Raw genomic sequence first — 25,351 nt, forward strand, 5'->3', positions numbered from 1 at the left:
GCCTCCAAGACCTTTCATCACTCTGTGCATGCAGTGGATGTGCAATACTACAACAGGAGCAAGGTAAAGGTGCCACCTTGACATTCCCACAGTCTATTTCCATTGCTGTATTTGGGACTCTGATGGGGATTACTTTCAAAAGTCTGCTTTATTATGAATGTTTATCTTAGCTTGTTACACAGTACTTAAATACTTAACACAGCATATTTTTACAGTATTCAGTGACATATTCAATTTCTCTGTATCAAGGATGTTCTATGAAAGTTTTGAAGTTGTTCTTGTGTTCTGTTTTGTTTCTTTTAATCATTTAGAGAAGGTTTGGGAGCATACAGGTTTTGGAACGTTTGTTTTTTAACTCAGGGATTGGGAATTCTGCCTTTGAGACTTGTCACTTTTCATAAGAGAGGATGTTCTGCCAGCAGTAACACTTAATTGAAAGCAAATCTCACAGACTTTATTTCTTTGAAGCCTTATATAGATGTGAATTTAAATTGTGATAACAAGCACAAAGAGGGTTTTAAGAATAATTTTAGCTGTAGAAAATACTCTGTGAGGGAGATCATAAACAAATGAAGTTTATGCTAAATATCTATAAAGCTTTTGAAAGTACTTTCGAAGTGGGATCTATGGAGTTGTATGAAATCATATGCTCTGTTTCCCTGTCCTGGTTAACACAGAGCCTTGCAAAGAGTAGCTTTTGTTGGAAGGCTTGCTTTCCTCTTAGAGAATATATTAAGGCCACTGTCATGGAAGTTCATAGTAATAAACTGGTTAGAATTCCTCCCTTACTTGTGTTTGCCATCTAGGTGGTCCCAGGATCATCTTTAAGTTGTCACTCTCCAGGCTGCTGCAGAGGACAGCTGAGGACATGCAGAATGTGTTGTGTGAATCCTGGCAGAGGGGAGGGAATCCCAACTCACAGTGTGGTTGCATGTGCACTAATATGGAAGGAAAAAGGAGATCTGGCTAGATTGTCTTCTAGGAGAAGAATCTCTAAGTAATGCATTGCTTCTCCTAGGAACAATATTAGAATAAAAACTCTTTCATCATATCTGCTGGGTGTAAGCTTTCTGCTGGGGAGAGCACGAGGGGACAAGCTATGAGAAAGCTGATGTAAAAGCCACTTAGTGAGGATGTGCCCTGGAACCCTGACCTGCCATGTTAACATGGCAATCAGACAGGGCACCAGCTGCTTCTGTACTAAACCTGGAAGGATCATTTATACATAGCAGAACAACCGTGGTTAGAATTAAGGTTACATCAGGTGTCAGCAAAAACTATAATTGTGAATGATGTAGCCCACTTTTATTAGATCCTATGCTAGATCAAAGCTGTATTTGATCTTCTACAGATTTTGAGAAGATAATTTATCTTGCCTGATCAGCTGCCTAAGTATTTATCATTGGTTCATCCTGCCCACTGGTCCTCAGCTATAGGCAGCACAGGCACATACATGAATTCACTCTTTAAATAGAAACTGCTCTATTGCAATGCATCTCCCTCTCCTTAAGTATATCTATGTCTTGCATCTCCACCTTCAAAGATATTATTTTTAATTGTTCTTGGGCCACAACTAAATCACTTGGACATCTCAGGAAGGAGATTTCCATAAGAGAAACAGCTTTTTGCCAATATAAAAGTGCTGACCTGAGCTGTATTTACGTTGGGCCATGGATAAGTTAGAAGAGAAGTACAGAAGATCAAAGGAGAGCAAGATTTTTTGGCAGGGTTTTTAGCTAAAGCTGATGTGCAGCAGCTGTAGGATAGATTAGATAGGGACTGATAAGAAAGAATAGTATGGTTTAGCTGGTCCTTTAGAATGAGGATAGGAACAAAGACAGGTAAAGCATGCATCAGTAAGAGAACATGGCTGGCAATTTTATTTGATGTAGAGAAATATCTGGACTAAGAATAAAAGGAGCAAAAGAGATGGAGTGGTCAGATGCAGATGTTGGCCAGGGGGCTGGGAAAACTGTCAGAGTGAAGACTCATCAGTCAGCACACAGATGTCCTTTTGCTCTTTGAGGTACCTAAAATCAAGGCCAGGAATCAGAAGAGTATTCAGGCACCTCTCCCCCAGACTTCCTACCAGCGCTACAAATTTCTTGCACCAAATCCTCCTATGGTGGGGAACCTCCTGTGGTTCAATATTGGAATCGTATAGCACTGTACAACCTTCTCTGCCTTCCTTGAGAAATAAAAAAACAGCCTCACCATCTGCTCTTTCCAGTGTATGGACAGACTGTCGACTGACATCACCTGGGACTTCTCCAGCACTTCTTCAGCTTGTCAGTACCATTTCACCTTGGGACCTTACACACATGCAGTCCAACAGACATGCCTTTGGGATCCTGAAGGCTGTAGATGAACAGAACATGCCTGGGCGTTCCAAACCCCCCTTGTGATGGCAGTGCCAGTATCTCCTGTCTGTGGGTATCAGCAGTGAATCACACTGAATTGTTTAGATTGGAAAAGACCTGGTCTGACCAGGTCAGATAGAGTCCAGCCTTTAACCCAGCACTGCCAGGTCCACCACTAAACTGTGCCACATCTACATATCTTTTAAATATTTCCAGGATCCCTTCAGGGTTTCAACCCTTGGTGACTCCACCAGTTCTCCAGGCAGTCTGTGCCAATGCTTGACAGCTCTTTCAGTTGTCTCTTTCATTCTTCAGGAAATTTTTTCTAATTGCCAATCTAAACCTCCCCTGGTGCAGATCGAGGCCTCGATATTCTGTAACTTATTACCTGGGAGGAGAGACCAACTCCCAGCTGGCTGCACCCTCCTTTCAGGCAGTTCTAGAGTGATAAGGTCATCCCTGAGCCTCCTTTTCTCCAGGCTAATTCCAGCTCCTTCAGATGCTCCTCATCAAAATCATGCTCTAGACACTTCCCCAGTCCATTGCCCTTCTCTGGACTTGCTCCGGCACCTCAATCTCCTTCTTGTAGTGAGAGGCCCAGAACTGAGCACAGGATCTGAGTACTCACCAGTGCTAAGCAGAGGAGGAGGAGGATCACTGCCCTAATGCTGCTGGCCACACTGTTACTGACAGAGGCCAGGATGCCACTGGCCTTCTTGGCTACCTGGGCACACTTTGGCTCATGTTCAGCTGGCTGTTAACCAGGTCCCCCAGGGCCTTTTCCAATGTTCAGCTTTCCAGCCATTCTTCCCCCAGCCTCTGGTGTTGCAGGGGGTTGTTGTGATCCAAGGGCAGAACCCAGCATAGAGAACAGGATTGTTACCTGCAATAGCAGTTTCCATTCCACAGACATGCAAGCTGGGTTAAGGAGCCTGTTCATAATGTTGGTCTCTAATCTCAGCAAACATGGGCTTCACAGTAAATCTGTGCCTCTGAGCTCCTGGGCTCACGAGCAATATGGACATGCAGGTAACATTGAAGAAACAATGTTCATTTATTGTGGTGAAAGCAGAAAAAGCATGAGGAAGGAAGAGTGAAATGCCAGCATTTAAACAGATTAGGATTTCTGATAGCCTGAGGTTACTGGGGTTAGTTTAAGATAGCAGAATATCTGTTGCTCCCTCTAGGCAGGTCATGGGCCAGAGCAAGGAGAGGCTGCCATTCCTGCTGCCATGTGCCAAGCTGAAGCTCCCACGTAGCTTTGTGGTGGGGCAGCTTTGCTTTTACCCATGCCTCAAATTCACCACTGGCTCAAAGCATCCAGAAGCCTGGAAACAGCTCCAAGTTCCTGCAGTGAGGCTTCACAGGCGGGTGATCCACTCCACTGAGTTCCAGGCAGTTCATTGATGATTCTAGTGCTTCTCTCAATTGAGTGAGAGGTCTGACAGCCCTGCAGCCAGGAGCCTGCCTTGGAGTAGTCTGACCTCCATCCTGTACTACAGCTCAAATTGAAGATCTTTGAAGATTTTGCCACAGTTGCTCACAGATGACACTTGAAATGGGATACTCTGTTTACTTGCAGAGTCTCCTGCAGAGCTCATTGACTGATGCCATCAAGCAGATAGGTATTCCTTCTGTGCACAGAAACATAAAAGTTCAGGCTTTTTTCTTTCAATGTGATAGCGAGGATGCATGGACCTCCTTCTCCTGGGAAACAAGTTAATTTGGACCCAAGGCAGATGTGCTGTGACTCCACGGCCACCTGGTGGTATATGGAAGGACTTTTCTCATCACCAGGATGTAGCTGTTTTCTCATTCAGAGTTGCCTGGTGATAACTGTGATGTTTATCCCAGCCGGTTCCTCATGAGGTGGTGACAGACATGGTCCATGAGACTTACTTTTGTTGGATGGAAATAATCTGTGTAGTCTGATCAGTCCCTCTGCCCTCTAGTGGGGACCCTCTCTTGATCCTTCTCTTCCATAACTTACCTTTGAGGACCATACACAGTATCAGTCTGTACCCCACACTACCCAGCAAGGTGCTTCAGGAGTTCCACCACACAAATCTATGGCTGACTCTTGGCTGTGAAGTGCAGACCCCTTCAGAGTCTTCCCTTGAATTGGATCTGTTATGGGTAGACAGGGGAACATACAAGGATCTGTCCTGTAGATGTTGTAGGTAGTAGATGATAAAGCTGAATTAATAATCAATAAAATGGCTTTTATTTCACGACCGAGATTCAGTCTCCGGTAGCCACAATCAAGGGACAGCATCGAGCCCGGGATCGGCGCTGGGTGACTCTGATCTGAACTCTACCGCTTCGGATCCCCTCTGTTCACAAAGGCTGTCGCTGTCCGGGTAGTTTTTATACTGGGTTTTTTTGTGGTTTTTTTTTTTTTTTCCCGCCTGGGGCAGAGTTTCTCCTATTCTTTTCATGGCTTCACATATTCATGTAGTCTCGTTTCTCTGTGCTGGGCTGGACAAAACCGTTTCTGGGAAGCCATGAATGCTGATCCTCGAGTTAGGAACCTGGTATTGGGATGCAGGTTCCTGACCGTAGACACTTATCGAGTATTCATCGCTTGGGTGTTTCCTGCACTGTCCCGGGAAGGGGCCCATCTCCGCACAGAGCCACATCTTTTCGTTTGTTAATTAGCTCTTTCTCTCCGCTGCCTTCTGTGGTTTTGCAATTTGTGAAGCAATCTCTCCCCGGCTCTGGCTTGTGGGTCTAAAACTTTAAGAATTTTTCTTACAAGCATAACTTATTTCATGTAGATCTCACATAAACACAAATTATTCCAAATCATATATTACAAAGATGTGGAAGCTGTCTTTTTCACCTTTTGCCATGTATTTCTTCCTGCTGTTTTCTGCTTTCAGTATCCTTGTGGCAAGTGAAATCCTTTCCCTGCCCTGAGTGTGGTGTGTTTCTTGTTGAGGACATGTTACGGTTAGCCATACACTGCTTGGCTTTGCAATAACATTCTATCGCCTGGTGCTGGCCTGGAAACCATCTGTTACTACCAGCAATGGCTCTGGCATAGGGCTGGGAGGCAGGGTGGAAATGGTTTGACCTTGATTATACCATATAGGATAGACAGCTCTGCCTCAGCTTTCTACACAACTACAAAGAACAATTCCTTGACATTTTTACTGCATGGCATAATTCTTAGCTTGGCCTGATTCAAACTCTCGCATTCAGTTTGAACTCCCTCGTTTGGGCCACATGGAAACCAGCAAGAATTACGGACAAAATGTTTTGATCTCACAGGAATTACATCTACAGTTACCCACAAGGAAGAAAAAATGGTCTGTGATGTCTCAGGGCAGATCTCATCTATCATCCTGGAAAGTTTCAAATTGGATCTGCTAGAACAAAATATTTACAGTATACATTAGGAAAGATAAAACCTTTTCTAGATCAAGTAGAGCTCTGGCTGAATGCCCAGCCTTGCTGCCAAACAGCTGGCCTTGCTGTTGGACAAAGAGTAGGAAGAGGCAGTATGTTTCTCTGGAAGAATCTGTACAGAGGCTAACAAAGACAATAAGCCTTGTCCATAGAAATGAAAATTACCTGTAGTCTTCATGAGTATCCATTCCAAATCCTTACTGGAGAGCCTTTTAGAAAACTGATTTACTTGAAATGAAAGCCCATTCAAAGGCTGCTGTTTAAAATGCCTTTGGAGATCTGTGTTCCTAGGCTGAAAAATATGGTGTTATGGAAAGCAATCTCTATAAACAATAGAGCTATGCTTTGTATTTTGTATTTTCCCCTACATCTTATGCTACAGTCGTCTACTTTAGAACATATTTAAGTTGCAAATAAGTAATAAATATAGAATCCAACTTTTCTGGTCAGTGCCAGCATTTCCCTTTCTGCTCCTCCTGTAAACAGTGCTTTGCAAAAATTCACCACAAACACAAACAATTCTATGATAAAGAGTTTTGATATTATTAAAAGAAAAAAAAAAACAAAAACCAAAACCAAGACCAAAGCCCAACCAAACAAAAAACCCCAAAACACACAAAAAAAACCCACCGCAAAATAAAACTTTGCCCTGGGTAAGCAATCTTTTCTCCACAGGAAACCCTCCAGGAACCCCTCTTATTATCAGTTCATGAGATAGTCCATGAATTCACTGTGTGTAAAACAATGTTACATGAATAAATCATTGAATGGAATTTTCCCCCTGGTGTTATTTATTGTTTGTTTGTTTTAACTGAAGGTGTTTAGTGAAAATCTGAGGCAAGAACAGACTAAATATATCTGCAGCCAGGATGCAGCTGCAGGCCTCTCAGAATTTTGCATTTCCAAGTGGTGTCAGCTGTGGAGGTTGAGGAGCCAGGGCCTCTTGCTGGATGCCCTTTGTGACTGAGCACAGTCAATGGTGGACTCAAACTGTGTCCCCATGTATGCATGCATGCATGGGCTTGGATGCATGGATGCATCCAAGTGCCAGTGACTCAGGAGGATGACATCCAGGGGCAGCTGCTGGGCAGACTGGGTGCCTGAGCCCAGCTGCTGGAGGCATCCACTTTGTACATTTGCATTGACATATTTCCCAGAAACGGACAAAAAAACTTCCAAGCCCAAGCAAAACTTGTAAGCCTCTGAAAGGCTGAATTAAAAAAAAAAAGTCTCTGTGTGGGTTTCCATCTTTCCTGGCCTTCTTGGCTGAGTGCTGTGACACCAAAGGAGGGTCTGTGCACTAAGTGCTGGCAAGGAACTGGTGTAGCTATCAGGAACTTTGTAGAGGATGGTGCCTCTTACTGAGGGCTGCAGTGTTGGGGGCTGGAGGGAAAAAAGGATCATGAGCAGCAAGTTTAGCACTCCTTGTTGTTCTGCATGTTGTGCAACACAGACGCAGATGGCTGGTGCAGACCTCTGCTGGTAATTTATTCATGCTTGTTTGGGGGTGCATTCTTGTTTGCTTCCAGGGTCCCTGAGCTGTAGGAGAGGATTGTCTTTGAGTTTGCTGCTGTGAGTAACAATTTCTGCTCTAGGCAGTGCTTAGAGGGGACTGGAAACTGTGATGCAATAGGTACCCAGTAAACCCACATCTGTGCAGTGCCACAATAAGACAATTGAGAACAGTGTTAGACTGGGTTTTATATGTTAGAAAATGTTAGATAATAATTTCATGTTTCTAATTAGCCTAGTGTTAATGAAGACACAAAGTGGCAGAAGATGACAGTATTGCTCGATGAAAAATAAGGCATGGTTTGTCATCTGCAGTGTTACTAGCAATTTATCTTTTTTTGATCTGATGCAAAAACAAGAACATTCAAGAAGATCTCTGAGGTTTAGCCACAGTAGCAGATGGGGTTGCATCTGCAAAGGAGATTGTTTTGTCTGCTTTGAATTGAAATTAAAAGCTGTTGCAATGACAATTCATCTAGTATGAAGAATTAGGAAACAAAGTATAATTACTTTGGGGTTTTTTACTTTTAATAGTAACCATTTAAAGAGTAGTAATTACAGCATATTATTCATTGAAATCTGGAATGTCTGACATTGCATGGCAATTGCAGTTTAGGAAAACCACTTAAAAGCTATTGACAAAAGACTTCTCCTACAAGTGCCATGTTAGTGTTTTATTTTGAACTTTTTAAAATTCAAATGTTTTATTTGGCTTGCATGGCGAGGTTTTAGTAATGGGGGGCTACAGGGGTGGCTTTTGTGAGAAGCTGGCAGAAGCTTCTCCCATGTCCAGCAGAACCAATGCCAGCCAGCTCCAGGACAGACCTATCACTGGCTGAGGCTGAACCCAGCAGTGATGGTGGCATTGCTGGGATAACAGTTAAAAAGGGGCAAAAAAACCTGCAAGTGGAGAGAGGAGTGAGAATATACGGAGGAACAGCTATGCAGACACCAAGGTGTGCGAGGAAGGAGGGGCGAGGAGGTGCTCCAGGTGCCAGAGCTGAGATTCCCTTGCAGCCATGGTGAGCTGGCTGTGCCCCTGCAGCCCATGGAAGTCTGTAATGGAGCAGAGATCCACCTGCAGCCCAAGGAGAACTCCACACTAGAGTAGTGTTCTCTTTTTCTCATGAAAATAGTGCATTTTTTCTTGGTCATTTAGCTTTCTATTTGTGACATTATACTGCTGTATGCTGTCTGCATAGCTACTCATATTTTCTAAACTACTCTTCCTAGTATTACTTTATTCTATCAGTAATTATCATATACTGCACTGTTTCAGACTAAATATTATGTTTAATCAAATACTCTTTATTTCTGAGGCCTAGTAAAATCTGCAAGGATTATTTGAAGTGTAAAAAGGACTATTTTACTCTCTGGTTACTGATTTCAGTATATCTTGATGACTGTCCTTTAACACTTGAGCACTTCCACAGTACTGTTTGGGATTTCCAATTCAGTTCTCCTGTTCCATCCTAATGGTGATACCATCACCATTTTTCAAAGAGACAGGCAGAGAAAGATGAATGAAAGAGAAATGAAATGAAAGAGAAAACATACTTGCCTTTGAAAAACATTAAAATCCTACAGATCTACACTGTTGCACTGGGCTCCTTTGTCACAGGGCTTTCTTGCACATTAGCAGGACCCTGGCTCTGTACAGCATGTGTCTCTTGGTCTTCTGCAGCAAAACAACATGTGGAGTGGGGACATTACTGGAAGCCTCTTGGACTGTTCACCAACACACTGATATGAATTAAAAAGGTTAGATTCCAACCCCATGAAGCAGCCAGCAGGACACAAATATAGCAGGTACCTGAAGTAGGTTTTTCTTGCTTACATTGGACTGGTCTTTACTCTGGACAGTGGTGCTCAATGTCTGAGCCCCCATTCCCAGATCACACATCTGTTTCTTTTCTGGAAGAAGTTTATAACTAAATTTGTGGTGGTTTTCCCTTTCAATAGCTCAAGAGAAATGGAGTGCTCCCTCCCAGAGCAGCTGGAACATGTGGCTTCGCTATTGCTATCTCTTTGGATATCCAGCCACCCCTGTCCTCTCAGAAACTGGACAGATATTTCACAAAGAAGAGGGAGCAGGGACAAACAACACTACTGAAACACTCCTAGCACATCTCCTGGGAAGCATTACACTAAAGGTTACCAAGTGTTAGGTTTTCTTTCATCTCTTCAAGCATATACCCTATTGCTTCCACTACTCACTTGTATACAACAATGCATCCTGTATTAGGTTTGATTTTTAAGCAGACATGATAAATCAAGCAAGAGATGTAAAAAGCATGTTATAAGAAGTTCAAGAGCAAGCTTTAGTTGTGCAATTCTTTCACATGCAAACCTTGGTTAAGGCTTTGCCCTTCAGTTGTCCTGCAACAGAAATTTAATTGCTTGCTTACACACATTTTTGTGTGGGCACATGAGCACATAGATGGTGATAGATAATGTTGCATCACTGCAAAAAGTGGTGCAATTTTAACTTGAGATCTGCTTTCCTCACAAAATGGATGTGTGTATGAAAGGCTGTCCTGACAACTGCAACTGTTTTTGGTAAAACTGAGAAGCAGAGAACAGACTGGGACAGTCTCATACTGAAGTTATTCATATATTTCAATCACAAACAGAATATAAAAATGTGGTAGGCACTCAGGATTTCCTGCCTGCTGGAAGAATTCAAGTTTATAAAGTCATTTGTACTCTATCTTCACTTCCCCAAAAGATAATGTGCTGAATCTCAATTAAAATAGTTGAAACAGCAGGTGCTACTGGTTTTTCAAGTGAAAAGTGACCTAGCAGCAGGAGAGGAACCCAAGTGAGCAGCCTCTGCTTCTGTTAATCTTTGTTCTAACTGCAAGCGTGGAACATCTCAGCTACATACTTTGTTTTACGTAACTAAGAATGTATCACTAGACAAATTTACCTTGTGACTTTTAATAACTGCTTTGAGTGCATCTCATCAAGTTCACACATGCATCTAGGTCATTCTAATCCAATCTTGTTTTTATACTCCCCAAGATCTCAGCTGGGATAATGAAATTGTTGGTACAAAAGCCTTGGTCAATCTGCACAAGTTAGAGTGGGGATTACTAACAGAAAAAAAAATATTCAAGCAAGACACCACAAATCATGTTTTATTAGTAAGGGATTTGGGGGAAAGATGTATCAATCTGACTAGAATTGGAGAATCATCTCTATTAAAAATAGCTACAGATATACCCAGTAGCAAGTATGCATGTTTTCTCCCTCTGGAATGCACAGAACAGAGTTCATTTTCACATTACATGTTCTTGAGAAAAAGGCTTCAGTATCAGATATTTTCCAACAGAAAAATCTGTCAGAGCTGCTGAAAAGGGATCTCAAGTGATGACAAATAAGTAGGATATTGTTTAAACAAAAGACAATTCTAGCACTTGACCAAGTTGATCATATGCTTTCACCAATGTACCTGGGTCTTGAAATGTGGGAATCATAAAGTCATCTAGGTTGGAAAAGACCTCAGTGTTAATTGAGTCCAACCTTTAACCCAGCACTACCAAGTTCACCACTAAACCATCTCCCTCAGTGCCACAACTACATGCATACCTCCAAGGATTTGACTCCACCACTCCCCCAGGCAGATTGTTCCAGGGCTTGACAACCCTTTCAGTGAAGAAACTTTTCATAATAGCCAATCTGAACCTCTCCTGGCACAACACAAGGCAATGTCCTCTCAGTCTGTCACTGGTTACTTGGAAGAAGAGATGAATTCCCACCTGGCTACAACCTCCTTTCAGGCAGTTGTAGAGAGTAGTAAGATTCCCCCTGGGTCCTCTTTTCTCCAGGCTAAACAGTCCCAGCTCTTTCAGCTGCTCCTCATAAGACCTGCACTCTAAGAATTGCCTCAAATAAAATCTTTACTTAGGGAAGGCTCCAGAAGTATAATGAGGATATAAAATGTAATCACACAAAGAACAAAACCTTTTAACTAAAATTTCTAAACATGCTGACATTCACAGCCCACAGACCTTCACTCTTCCTTTTCTGAAACAAGTGAGAGAACAGGGATAAGCTGTCAGACTATCACACTTCAGATCCTATCCCACTGCAGGCAAACCATAAATTAACATTATGTGGGCAAACCAACTGAACTTTTAGGGAAGATAAATATTTATTAGCATAGTAGCAGAGCAAAATCAAGGCATCTGTTCACATTTTCTAGAAACTATGATAGAAGACTACTGACTAGAGAGCTACAGCTCTTGAATATAGAGATGCAATAAACACTGACCTTTCTTTCACTGTTTAGTATTAAAAGAACATTTGCCTTTTCCAAAAAGAAAAAAAAAAGTTTTAAGATTAGAGTCTAAATGCTGCAGAAAGATGATTTTTTTACTGGTAGGTTGTTCCATTAGTGATTTTTAAACAAATATCCCTGAAGATATATTTTGGTGTGTTGGTCCTGGCTAAATGTCAGGTGTCCACCAAAGCTACTCTGTGACTCCTCTCCACAACTGGACAGAGAGAAGAAACTAAAGCCTAAGCTTCATGGGTTGAGATAATGATCAGGAGACATCACTCATCAAATATTGCCAGAGACAAAATAAACTCAAATTTGGAATATTAACTGAATTTATTACTAGAAAATACATGTTAAAAACACCTTCCATCCACCTTTTTCTTCTTCCCAAGCTCTATCTCCTCCCCCAGGGAGGCTCAGGGAGACAGGGAATGAAGGCTATGATCAGTTCATCACCTGTGGTTTCTCCTGCTCTTCCAGTAGAACCCTTCCCCTGCTCCAACATGGGGCCCCTCCCACAGGAGACAGTTCTCCATGAAATGCTCCAATGTGGATTGCTCTTCCACAGGGTGCAGCTGTTCAGGCACAGGCTGCTCCAGTGTGGGTCCCCACAGGGTCACAAATCCCACCATGAAACCTGCCCCAGCAGGGGCTCCTCTCTCCAAACATCCCTGTCACAACCCTGCTCCAGCACAGGCTTCCCATGGGTTCACAGCCTCATCTCAGGCAGCCACCTGCTCTGGCATGAGGATCCTCCACAGGCTGCAGGTGGATCTCTGCATCCCCATGGTCTTCCATGGGGCACAGCTCCAGCAGGGCAATCTCAGCTCCAACACCTGAAGCGCCTCCTCCCACTCCTCCACTTGGTATCTGCATAGATGGTGCTCTGCCCAAGAACTTTTTTTTTTTCCTTTCTTAAATATGTTATTACAAAGACATTACTGTCCTTCATGATGGGCTCAGCCTTGGTCAGGAGCAGGCTGGCCCTGGGACAAGCTGGCACTGGCTCTGAAAGACAGGGGGGAAGCTGCTAGCAGCTTCTTACAGAAGTCACCAAAATCTGGCCACACAACCCCCCCGCAAAAAAATAATTCACCATAAACTACATAAGTGTTTAAACACCTTGGGTAGATAGTGCTTTTGAATCTGATTTTTTTTTCTATTAAAAAGAGATTTTGATAGGTGGATGAATTAGACAAGAAGATTTTAAAAAATGCTGCAGAGATATCAGGATTTAGAAATATCCTGATAGGTAAGACTAAGATTCTAAAATTATCTTCAGAATATGCTTTAAGAACTTTCATTGTAAAATAACTCTATTTTAGCATTGAGGAGTAAATCAAACTTTTCACCATCCTCTCTCTCCAGCAAGCATCATGACTGCTCATCAAAACAAATCTTACTGCAATGCCCTACTGGAAAACTTAGCATCTGGCAAAATTACGTTACTAATTTGTTTTGAAGAACATAACCCAACATAGATGTGCAAACAGAGCAGATGACACTTGGCAAAAGTTTGAATTCCATTTATTTTCAAATTATATTAGCAGCAGAGTTTTGGGGTTTTGTGGAAAGTTTTTTTTAGTTAGTGTTCATTTGTTTGTTTTTAAAGTTTTTTTTACTTTGGTTGTTCACTTGGGGGCTTTGTCAGATTGTTTGTGGTTTTTTTTAGTTTTCCCTTGAGTTTTTTTGTTTGGTTTTTTTTTTTTTTATTTTTTTTTTTAGTGTCAGCAATTCTAAAAGATTCCCTATTATTACAATCATGCAAAAGACACAGATAACTTGAAAATCTGTATGCTTGGGATCCCATCATGTTCTTGAAACCATTCTGGAGTCCTTTGTGAACAAAAGGTTGGGGTATGAGAACGGACACAAAGCTCCAGAATTTTAGAATATAAAATCATCTAGAATGTTAGCAACAGAAGAAGGAAGACACTTGATTTTTTTAAAAAAGTATAGTAAGAAAAAATTTTTAAATCTCAAGTTATTTTTTATAAATTAAGTTAGAAAACATTACACAATTGTTAACAATGCTAGATTGGCCTAAGTATCCTAAGTAGACTTCCAAAACCAGTTTAGAGTGAGAAAACACACATTGCATATTGAGATAGCTATCAATTTTAAGAGGTAGATGACAATATTAATCTATTAGCAGTACAACTTTTATGCAAATACTATTAGATATTGTCTGTACAGTGTCCCTATATTTGTAAGAGTGCAAAGAGAAGGAAAAACACTGCCTTTCATCTAAAAGCAACTGCATTCATCTAATTCCTTGGTCTACATCACCAGCTCTTCTGGAAATGCAGGTGGGGAGAATTTCAAGGATTAGTAAGGCAAGGAAAAAAAATAAAATCAACCCTATTTGTGTATGTAGGCAAAACACACCATCCAGACTGCAGTGAGGGTGGCTGAGCTCACAGCACAGTCCTCAGGACAGCTTGGCTACATTGAGTGGAAACAGCAGAAGCCCTCACATGCAGAAAAAGAAGCATCAGAAGTGGTGCACAGTACTTCCCATGATGCCAATTCAGACTCATTGCCTAATGTATTTATGAAGGTGCTTCACTGCTGGAAAAGCATTTCTGTTCCTATTCACCCTGTCCATCAGATTTCTGGTTTACCATTAAGAGGAAAAAGCAGTAAGTAATAGCAGCACTGATGGAAAGGCTTTGTCACAGTGATGATCCCAGTGTGTTGCTAACCTGCCAGCATCTGTAAAATGTTGGCTGTTACTAAAAGCATCCATCTCAAAGTGTTAAAAGCACAGCTCAGTACAAAAATGGGATGACAATTTTTCTGTCCTTTGGATAGTCTTCAAATTTCTCAAGGTACCATCTGAAAAACAAAGAAAAATCTGATGGGTATTGAATCTTCAAAACACTGCTGAGGAAACGAATAATTGTGCAAGGTGTTTAATTTAATCCATACATGTTTTTGTCCAAAAAAAAAAAGCCTTTATAACCTACTCTGGATGGAAAAATGGCATTTACTGCACTCATCCTAATGACATCTAATCACCAAATATAACAAAACTAAGTTACAGGTGCCAGCAATGGGAAATGAAATCAACAGATGTGGTGAGATATGTCAGGAAAGGAATAACCCATTCTTTCAAAACGTATGGTGTTACACATACTGAATATTTAAACATTAAAATTAGAAGGAGAAAAAATAAAATCAAAAACATGCCATTGCATAATGACTTCATGTGGAAGCAAGGGATACTTTACACACTGGAATGAGAGTCTCATTCTGCATAGAAGTGTCTTTGGCTGCAGTTAGAATTTGGGTAATCAAACAACATGATGAACATTGCACTTGCCTTATTGCTAATACTCTCAAAGGCCAACACTGTTTTCAAATCCAGACAATTAAATAAATGCAGAGCACTATTAGATATTATTTGTGTTTTCACCTTTCATAACAAGAATGTTTACTCCCATTTTTGAATATTTATTTTGCTTCTCTGAAATGAAAAAACAAAGTTCACCTGGGCTCCTCGAAAGTGCAGATATTCATAATATTAATAGCTAACTGCAAGATCAAAGCTGGAATAAACAGAACAAAACATGCAATGCACGATAACCTGCATCTAGGGAATACAATTATTACTCTGTTTACCCATTTCAGTCATTTATTCTAAGTTTACTAACTATTCTAACTATACTAACATGTTTCTTCACTTACATAGATTTGCTGGTTTTAGTTGCTTGGGGATTTTTTCCTATACCCCTATTCCACTTTCATGCATTTTTCTTTTAGTGTAAAAAACTTCCTTTAACAACATTTAGCTTTTCTTGATGTTCTAAAAGAGTGCCATCAAGGCAAGATTGATGGAAACCGACCATGGAATTTGAGCCTGAAGAAGGTAATATACAAGGAGAAGCAGGAGAACCTGTCCTTGCTTCATCTGGCAAGGAGGAGACACTGAGAACTCAATTGGATGAGTCCTGGGCAACTGGGCAGAGCCCTGTGGTTTGCCACACACCAGCTGACTGGACAACCTTCAAATGCTCCTTCCAACTCAAGATACTCTGCAATTCTGGTCACTAATAGCAGGTGATAAAACAGGAAGAGACAGTCAAAGGCAACAGGTTTGGAAGGCTCAAGTTGGGCAGTGGAAGAAACTTGTTCACTGGGAGGGTGTTACAGACCCAGAACATCCTACAAACAAGGGACAGGAAAACCTCTTTTTGGAGGTTTGTAGGACTCCATTAGACATAGACATAGCTGCCCGCACAGATGGTCAGTATTTTTTTTCAACCTGTTTCCTCCTTAAATTCATGTTTATTTCCTCTTATGCCACTAAGTTTCAACATGACAATCAAAGCAGGAAGCTGAAAATTACCAAAATAAAATTAACAGGTTCAAATTCTTTTAAAAGCATGCTATTCTTTAATGAGAATCTTTTCAGGAAAGATGTCTCCCCAAACTATGGTCCTTCTTGTTAGCACACTATAAATACAGTACATGAACAGTCAGAATGTTTAGAGCAGAGACTTCATTAAATATCATCTATCAGAACTGTTTCCATAATGTCCATACAATTGATTATAGACAATATGATAACGACATGACTATAAAGTGTGCCTGTAAAAGACAGCTTGGGTGATTTTCAAGAATTTATATATTAGAGAAACAAGTTTGAGAAGAGAAACTAAGTATTTGATTAATTAAGACAATATTGCTAAACTTGTCTATGATCTTTAGAGATCCAGGATGAACTATCTTCATTTAAACATTATTTTGACCACCTCCTTGTACTGTGTTTATGCTCTGTACTTTTCTGCTGAAATTCTGCAGTACTTAAATCTTCTCAGAGTATTCTCATATTCTGCCCTACAGCAGCATTCTCTTTCATAAGACTTGTTCTGCAACATCCCTGTAGGATGAGGCATAATTTGTGAAATGGAAATGCAGTGTGGCATAGAGACAACAGAACTGACAAGGCAGGAACACTTACTTGTGGTGTTGTCTTGCCCTTGAACCCAGGATGAAGAGAGTACACAATGCAAATGCAAAGCTTTCAATGGTGCAGCAGGCAAGGGCAAACCCAAACCATTCCAGGATCTCCCCAAAAAAGTTGGCTCCACTGACATACTCAAACATTCCTCCTGAAAGCAGGACAGAGTTACTTCAAAATACCTTAGTAAAGATGTACAATGTTACCTTTCCCGTACACCAAGGAGCTATATCACCAGTCTCTATTTGATCTTTAAAGGCAGTGGAGACTGTTTTTCAGATCAACCTGTAATGTGAAGAACCACCTCAGACCTCATTCTACAACAGACCTTTTGTAGTTCCTCTTTTCCTCTTTAAATAAAGAAAAGCAAATTAACTAGCATCAGAAGCAAGTACATGCCTTTGTGAATAATTACTTACTACATGTTCTTTGATCATACACTAAAACTTTTAAAAAATATGTAGAAATACAAGACATACTCCCCGTGAGTCCCAGAAGATACTCATAGGGTTAGTTAGCCTACAATTCTTTCATTTCTTTAAGTATTTAGAAAATAAGTTAATTATGAACAATACTATTATTATGAAGTTCCAAATTTATTCTCTAGCGTACAAAGTTATTGCACTTTTGTTCCCATTCTTCATCAGATCTGCTGTTTCAGCCTCTACACTCAGAGAAAATTGACAATCTGTGTTAAATCAATTGTATAGAAAATTGTGCATAAACAATTGGTACTCAGCTGCTGGGAATTTTATAAATTAAGAATTTCACCTAATTCCAAAGTCAGTGTACAAATGGATAACATCTCACTATGTGCTTTACCAGTGGGACTAAACAAACAAGTATTTGGCAAATGTAATAAAGGACCTTGCTCCAATTACACTACTTTTGTGACAAAAGAAAAGTGACATTCTAGCACTTAAACTGGATATGCAACATCAAAAAGACCAGCTCCTCCTGATCTTACAGCAAATAACATTTCCTTCAGAAACTTTTTGTACGCTCAACACATTATAGTATGTTCATACTAACTTTTCACATGAGCACTTAAATTTACATCCATTAAAATTACAATTATTTTCACCGTCTTGGTGAAAAATAACATACCTTATATATCTTAGTTATTACAGTTTTATTTTAAAAATTAACAACCAAGAAAAAGCAACAATTAAGAAAAAAAAATATAGCAAGATAACAGAATTCAGAGGTAGCATTATCCTTCTGCTCTTAGTGAGTGTAATGTACCCAGAAGAATGCCTGTTCCCAAAAGTGATAATAAACCTTAACATTTCAATATAGGCTCCATAAGAAAGTCTTTCATATTCTCCATTTTCCCATGAAGGCCAGAACTTCTAATGCCAAATTCATTTGGACTTCTGTCCTCCTTTCCCTACGTTTCCCTTTTCTAAATTGTTGCTATTCTCCAATTACTTTAGGAACCTCCCTCTTATATCAGACATGAGATGGGTCACATGCTGAGTGCTTTCTTCATTCCCCTGCTGCCCCCACACTGAGTGAATAATTTAGGTCTTCTTCTCCACCCACCTGCTGATTCTCTGAAAGTCGGGCAGTGCTGTTACATTTTTACCCCTTTTTAAAAATATAGTCAACGTTGGTCAAGAAACCCAAAGTTCTGCACAAGCCAAGTGATATAATGAAACAGATTCTTTACAATACTTGGCTCAAGAGGAAAAAAAATGTTTCTCAAACTATAAAATCACTTACTGTGGCAGAAAACAAAATGCTATTTCCAGTTGCCTCTTATATAATAAAATACTATCTCCTCTAAAATACACCAAGCTTTAGAAGGCCATGTTCACACAGAATCATTTTAGACTGGAAGGGATCTCTTGAGATAATCTTGTTCAACCTCCACTGCTGAAGCAGGATCAGCCAGAACTGGTTGTTCAGGACTATGCCCAGTCTGGTTTTGAATCTCCCTCCAATCTCTCCAAGCAACCGGCTCCACACCTGTTTGTTTGACCATCCTCCCAGCCCAAAAAGAAAAAAAAAAATTTTCAGATATAATTTTATATGCTTGAATTTTGTGTCCACTGCCTCTGGTCCTGTCTCACCACTAAGGAGAGTCTGGTTTTCTGTTCTTCATAATATATAAACTTTGGTAAGATCCCCCTTTCCTTCTCTTTGACCCTTTCAGCCTTCTCTTTTCCAGTCTAAAGAGTCCAAGCTCTCCACCTATTCTTATATAAGAGATACTTCCTTTTGTTGTATTAATTTCTGTATCATTTTACTTACCTCTTGGTATCTTGTAACCAGTTTCCCCTGGTTTCCTCAGATTTCTGAGAATATGATCAGAATGAATATTGATGGCCATGCCAATCAACCATCCTAAAAAACCTGAAGAGAAATATTGAAAATACTATATTTAGTGCACTGTGTACGTTCAGAAAACAAACTACAGTCCAATATCACATTAGGCATATTGCCTCAAAGCAGTAGTAATGTAAGCAGCATAAACAGTTTTGGTGACATCCTGCACGGTCCCAGTCCCACACTGCTCTTCAATCAGTAGAGCTCATAGTATCAACACCTCCCTAGATGGGAAATAGTCTGTAAAAATGAAGTTTATTCTTATGTTGCTAGACATATATAAATGTACGTATGTGCATATATGCAGATGTAATGTGTATGTTTCCCTAACTTCAACATGGAAAAAGAAATACACTAAAATTTTACACACTGAAAGAAACAACTTTTAATCTTCCCAGAGGGACAATCTTAGTCCCACTCTCCTTTGACTATTTTTCTGATAGCATATCAGAATCTACCCAACAGATTTTTGTGCAATAAAAGGAATACAACTGTGAAGAAGTTAACGTACCATTTACTCGTGCCATTCAGCAAAATGGTTTAGCCATTTATTACAGCTTTTCACAGAAACTGAGATTGCTGTCACATTCTGCATGCTTATGTTGCCATGAGGGTGGGATAAATCAAAAGGAATTTAGGATTGAAATTCATTATTTTTATCCCTTGGCAACATGTTACCTGTGTTATCTTCCCTTGAAGGCAGCATTTCCTGCTGATAAGGAACCGATAAGGTCTGTGTTTTGAGGTTAACCAGTGCCTCATCTCAGATTCTGTGATTAGTTTTTCCAACAAGACACAATCATCTGGAGCATCCAGATACGTATCAATATTAGGAGAGACACTGGTAACCCACATCCCTTGCCTACAAGATTACATCCAGCTTTGGACAATGCATACACGCCCTTCAGGTTTGATGTGTGAAGAGAACAGAGGTGACACGTGTGCTTAATTACCTGGTTGCCAGATAAAAAGCTTCATGCAATAGTTGAGGTGTAACCTGCACCTTGTGAGTTACAGGTGCTGTTCTGCTTTGCAGAGCTGCTACTAAAAAAGTGTCTTGATGCACAAAACAGTCAGCCATCAACATTTGAAGGAAGTAGTTGAGTAGGGACTTAAAGGAGTAAGAAAAGACATGGCATATTGCAAAGGGTTTGAAGAAGCTAAAGCAAGCAAAGGAAGAAAGGAGTTTCCAACTAAAAGTGCACATAGATTAAGAAAGGACACAAGAGTGAGGCATGGAGGTGTTGGTATCCTGTTGTTGCAGTCACCACTTCAGGGTATCACCAGCTCTCTTGGTAAGTTCACAAGCTCTTTATTGGCGTACAGGTGTAAGGTTCATGCTGAAAGATTATGACTTTGTTTGCAAGCTCATGGTTCTGCATTTGAAGCAGAACATTCCTGTTTCCTCTGAAAACACACAAGTTCACTGCTCTGAACTAAACCTACACACCGTCCAGAGAAACCACGAGGAAATCACATTAAAACAACATTCCTGCTCCAAATAAATTGCTGCTGTAGATATAAATCATTGTGTTCCCCAAAACAGAAAAAGGTTCCACAGCCAGAGAAAACATCACTTGTTTGAAACTTCTCACCATGATAGTTAATCAGTCTGACTTCTCCAAACTTCTGTACTCACTGGAAATTTCTCATTTCAGCTTCCAGATTTTGAACCTTGGTTGGCTGCTACTTGTAGACATTAATTTATCTTCCACATTTAACTTCATACAGCTTAAGAAATATCCTATTAATTACCAGGAAATATGCTTTCTTGCTGTAGTTATTTTCTAATATTCCAGTAATTTTTTTAGTAATTTTAAACAGAAACTTAAAGACACTGTCATATATTTTTTAAGTACTAGAACACAATAGTCCAGTTGTTTAGGGAGTACCCAGTGTACAATACTTCATTTTGGCATTTGCTTTGACCAAAGCCATAAGCATAAACTGCAGGTATTTGGAGGTTCCCAGCTGGGATGAATATCAAATAGCAATTTATAATTGCTAAGATCCAATTATGTTGGCATGAACGACAAAACAAAAAAATTCCAAAAGATATTCTAATTACAGGAATAAAAAAAGAAAAATAAAGTCTTCAGTTTAGCTGTTTAATGGGTATGCCAAATTTTATCTCAAGATTTGTTGGAATTACAATCTTAAAAAATCAGCAGTGGTCACACTATTAAAGTGGTTGATGTGTATACCAGGAATCTTCACTTCCTTAATTATCAGGATAACTTTTTAAAGCACTATATTGACTAACAATAGTCACCAGAGCAACGTTTCACTTATGTTTAGTGGTACTAGAAATATATATAAAGCATGCATTTCAAACTGGTATTATTTGGAAAAAAAGCAAACAAACAAAACCACAAACCAAACTAATTCATGCACAGAAGTATTCATAATCGAAGGCAGATGAATTGTCATTTATACATTTGAATCTTTCAGAAATCCTTGAAAATTAAAAAAAAACTAAAAAAAAACCCAAAAAACCAAAAAACAAACCACCTAAAAGAACCCAAGAAAACTTGAGCAACAAGTGTTATTAACTTGATTTTTTAAAAAAGATATTTGATTAAGGAGGAACTGATTTACCCAAAAGAACCCAAGGAAACTTGAACAATAAGTGTTATTAACTTGATTTTTTAAAAAGATATTTGATTAAGGAGGAACTGATTTATGACTCCTTAACCATGATACATTCACAGCACTGTAGAGATATCTTTCAACTAAGGTACTGAAAAAAAAGCCTGCCTGACTTCAGTCTTCAACAGTTTTGATCAACAATCTTTTAGCTTTTTTTTTCTGGATCCTGATTTAAGGAAAATGGAAATTTTAAATGACCAAGAAAATTTCAAATATATTCTAGTGTCCTCTGAAGTCATTCTCTTGTACCTCAGTTTCTCTATTTTTAGTACACAAACAGAACTGCCTCTGAACCTTGGCAAGAGAATCTACTTATATTGAAATTTCTTCAACCTTATATTCATGACAGCATGCAGCACAGTTGCGTGCTTGTGTGCTATTGCCACCCAAATAACTTTTTTTTGTTGTTGTAAAAAGCTTGAGAAATAAAGGAGAAACACTAACTTGGTCTGGCCACAGAATAACAAAAAGAAGGGTACTGACTCAGATCAAGGATCTACACAGTCCACTACTCTGCCTTTGACTGATGAGGCAAAATATTCTGGTTTACCTTCAGATGAAAATGATCTTTCTGTAAAGATTTCAATAGGAAATTATACTATCATTTTGACAGTAGGCAAAAGTAGATGTCTAGGAAACAAAAAAATTGAGTAAATAAAATACTTTGTCGCTGAACACAGTCTTTTAATCATAGCCCTGGCTTCGAGTATAAATGTAACGTCACTTCCCAGTTGGGAGTGAATGATCAACCCCTCCACCCCTTCCTTGTGTGGCCAGTTTTGTCATTTGACAAAGCCACCCCCCAATTACAAGGGCAGCTGAATTGGCGCTGTGTGTGTATCCACATAGATATCCTGACACCAAGGACTTGTAGCATTTGCCATGGTATGTCAGTGGTTAGCAGCTATCCTTGCTAGATTTTTTACTCCACGAAATCGTTACTTTAGTTTAATCTACATGTTAGACAGAAAAGCTTTGCTTCTTCTAAACCTGCATGCTGCTGGCTCCAGGTAGGGCTTTAAGCTTCTACAACAAAAAAAAACCAAACATGACCTGGATTCACCTGGCTGTTAGAGAGTAAAGATGACAATCAGATCATCTAGCACTGCAGAAAGAAGAGTCAGTTCACAGGTTAAAAAAAGGTTAAAAGGCCTCCAGCTACATCAATGAGAAAATTATGAGAAGACTTATAAAACGGCATTGAAGATACTATAAAATCACAATAAAAAATTAAGAGCTATGAAGACAGAGGAAAATTACACCTGATGTTCTCATAGCATGATTTAACTCACCTGTAATGAAGCGTGAGTCGCCCAGCCAGCCTGAAGGGTAAATTGCATAGGTGGTTAAGCTTCGGCCCTGCAAGTACCCGTTGAAAACACAGAACAGAAGGGCTAACACAAAAGTGAAAAACGGCGTTGGTTTTCCTTCACGGATCAGAAGGGGAAAGATGAGTTGAACAAAGAAAAGAAAAAAAATTATTGTATTAACCACAAAAAAAGATAGTTTTGAAGTCCAAACACTGTCCACACTACCCTATTTTACACATTCTCAGCACCAGCCCTTGGTGTCTGTTTGAAAGGATAGCTGCACTTGCTTTAACATCTAAAACTTTTTTTTTTTTTTTTTGCCTAGTTGGAATTAGAAGTCCAGTCCTCTCTACCATATGGCAGAAATTTTGAACTTTGCTTCCAAAGCAATTACTTTGGTGAGAGGAATAAAGACAACTGATATTAAGCACAGTCCATTTTTGTTCCTAAACCCTCAGTTGTATCAAGCTTTCTGAGATGAGCCAGGAAACAAGACTCCTCCACTAAATTCCCCCAGCATTTCCAGGGGGAAAGTCAATCCCCTTTAAATTAACTTAACTGACCTCAGTTTCCTCCCTACCCTGTAAGCCAAAACATTAATTGCTTCACCTTGACAGTTTTGGTCTACTCTATGACACCTCTAAAGATGTGACAAACCCACAAATTGCCATTCTATTTGGGAAAGGAATCTTGATTGCTTTTCCTGGGGGATTATGCAAGTAAACAAACTAGCTCCAAACAAGAAGAGCAGGTGGATACTCTGGAGCTCTTTCTTGTGGAACTAGCCAACTCCCAATTGTCTATTGATTTAATTATGATCTATAATGATACAGAAGCAGGATCACTGAAGCCTGAGCATTCTTCACGTGTTTTCCACCTACCCAAGGACCACTACTTCAAAATAACCTTTCCAAAGGAAGACCAACCCTAACAGCTTTCAAAAAAGAGCAATACATTCACTACAGGATTATTTAAAGCATGCAATACTACAACAAACAGAACTAGATAACAGAGGTCTCTTCCAGTCTACGTTTACCTACAGAAGAGTCCCCTGGTTTTGACAATAGCAACAAGCAACTGGAAAAAAGAAACTGCAGCACAGCTCACCTTTTTTTTGTACAAATCATTGCCTCATATTACTAGTTATTCACTGATATCAGGGATGAGTTAAGATCCCACATAAAAATTAATGTATTTATGCTTAAGAATCGAAAAAGGGGGAGTAAAGACACAATCATAGGTTTTCAAAGGCAGCCTCCAGACTAATCTTCCCATCGCAAGGCTGTGGAATACACTTGGTCAAAAGCATGAGCTTTTCTCAATACGTACCAGAAAATAACAGATCAGCCACACAACTTGACAAATCTAACCCTCCTGTCTTGGTGACAAATTTACTTGCGGAGTATGACAACTAGCTACTGTCCATAACTTGAAGGGAACAGCAAGATCACCCCTAGGCTCCAACTCAGCTGCTTTCTCCCAAGTATTTTTACAAAATGCCTGAATACTGCTGACTACTTGGCAACATAGGGCACTCAGCCTCAGCTTTGCCAGTATTTTAATGAATCATTGAATATGCTGAGCTGGAGGAAACACACAAGACTCATCCAGTCCAACTCCTGCAACAAACGCTATGTTGAAAGACAACGTTGAACAATATAATTAGAAAACAGCAATTGTTTAGCAACATCAAGATTATCTCAGTATACGGTGCTGAACTTTCCTTGTTGTAACACAGTGACCTTAAGACGGTCTGGTCAATCCCCTGCAGAAGCGGCAGGCACAGCAGCAGCAGCAGCAGCATTAGCCAGGGATGGAGCGGCGCGCTGCGGGAGCGCCCGGCGCTCCGCTCGCACGCCGGAGCATCGCAGTGCGCGCAAGGCAGCCCGCACCGCACCGGCCATTCTCCCGGCTGCCGTAACACCGCGGGGCACATCTTAGTGCGGCGAAGCCCAAGAGACGTCAGTGACAAATAACAAAGGCTAATTAACAGACCCTCAACCCCTTCAGTCGGGAAGCAGCAAGCAGGTATCTCCGTGAAGACCGCTCCCTTCTCCTGCCCCAGCACGGCACGGAGTCCCCGCCAGCCGCCCCAGCCCCGGCGGTGCCCGCGGGCAGCGCCGCCCGCCCGGCCCCGCACCTGTGCGCGTAGTGCAGGAGGAAGCAGCCCAGCAGGACGCGGTTGGGCCGGGCGGCCGCGACCGCCCCGCCACAGGCGGCCAGCCCGAGCGGGACGAGGAGGGAGGGCAGCTCCTGCAGCGCCCAGGCGGGGCGGGCGGGCAGCAGCCAGCCGAAGCGCCGCGAGGAGTACCGGCCGTAGGGCATGGGGATGAAGCAGAGCAGCAGGGCGGAGGCGGCGCCCATCGCCATCAGCCCGTAGGAGAAGAGCTCCATCAGCCGCCGCTCCTCGGGGCCCTCGGCCCGGCGCCACAGCGCGCACACGCCGCCATCGCCGGCAGAGCCCATCGCGCTCCGCCGCCTCGGTTCATCTGGCACCGCCAGTGGCCGCCGGGGGCGTGCCCGCCGC

The 25,351-nt window shown here is 40.8% G+C and overlaps 1 protein-coding gene across 1 annotated transcript; it reads right to left on the reverse strand.

Annotated features, from left to right (window-relative positions):
• Positions 1-13,084: 13,084 nt before the first annotated feature.
• SRD5A1 (steroid 5 alpha-reductase 1) lies at positions 13,085-25,351 on the reverse strand. The gene is made up of 5 exons (XM_039714830.1): positions 24,961-25,351; positions 22,807-22,969; positions 18,791-18,892; positions 16,535-16,685; positions 13,085-14,406 (listed from the first exon to the last, which is right to left on the reverse strand). The coding sequence occupies exons 1-5, from the start codon at positions 25,288-25,290 to the stop codon at positions 14,340-14,342; spliced, it is 813 nt and encodes a 270-aa protein (XP_039570764.1). The 5' UTR covers positions 25,291-25,351; the 3' UTR covers positions 13,085-14,339.

The sequence above is a fragment of the Passer montanus genome, unplaced genomic scaffold, assembly GCF_014805655.1.
Source record: "Passer montanus isolate IOZ18808 unplaced genomic scaffold, ASM1480565v1 scaffold31, whole genome shotgun sequence".
NCBI classification, from domain to species: domain Eukaryota; kingdom Metazoa; phylum Chordata; class Aves; order Passeriformes; family Passeridae; genus Passer; species Passer montanus.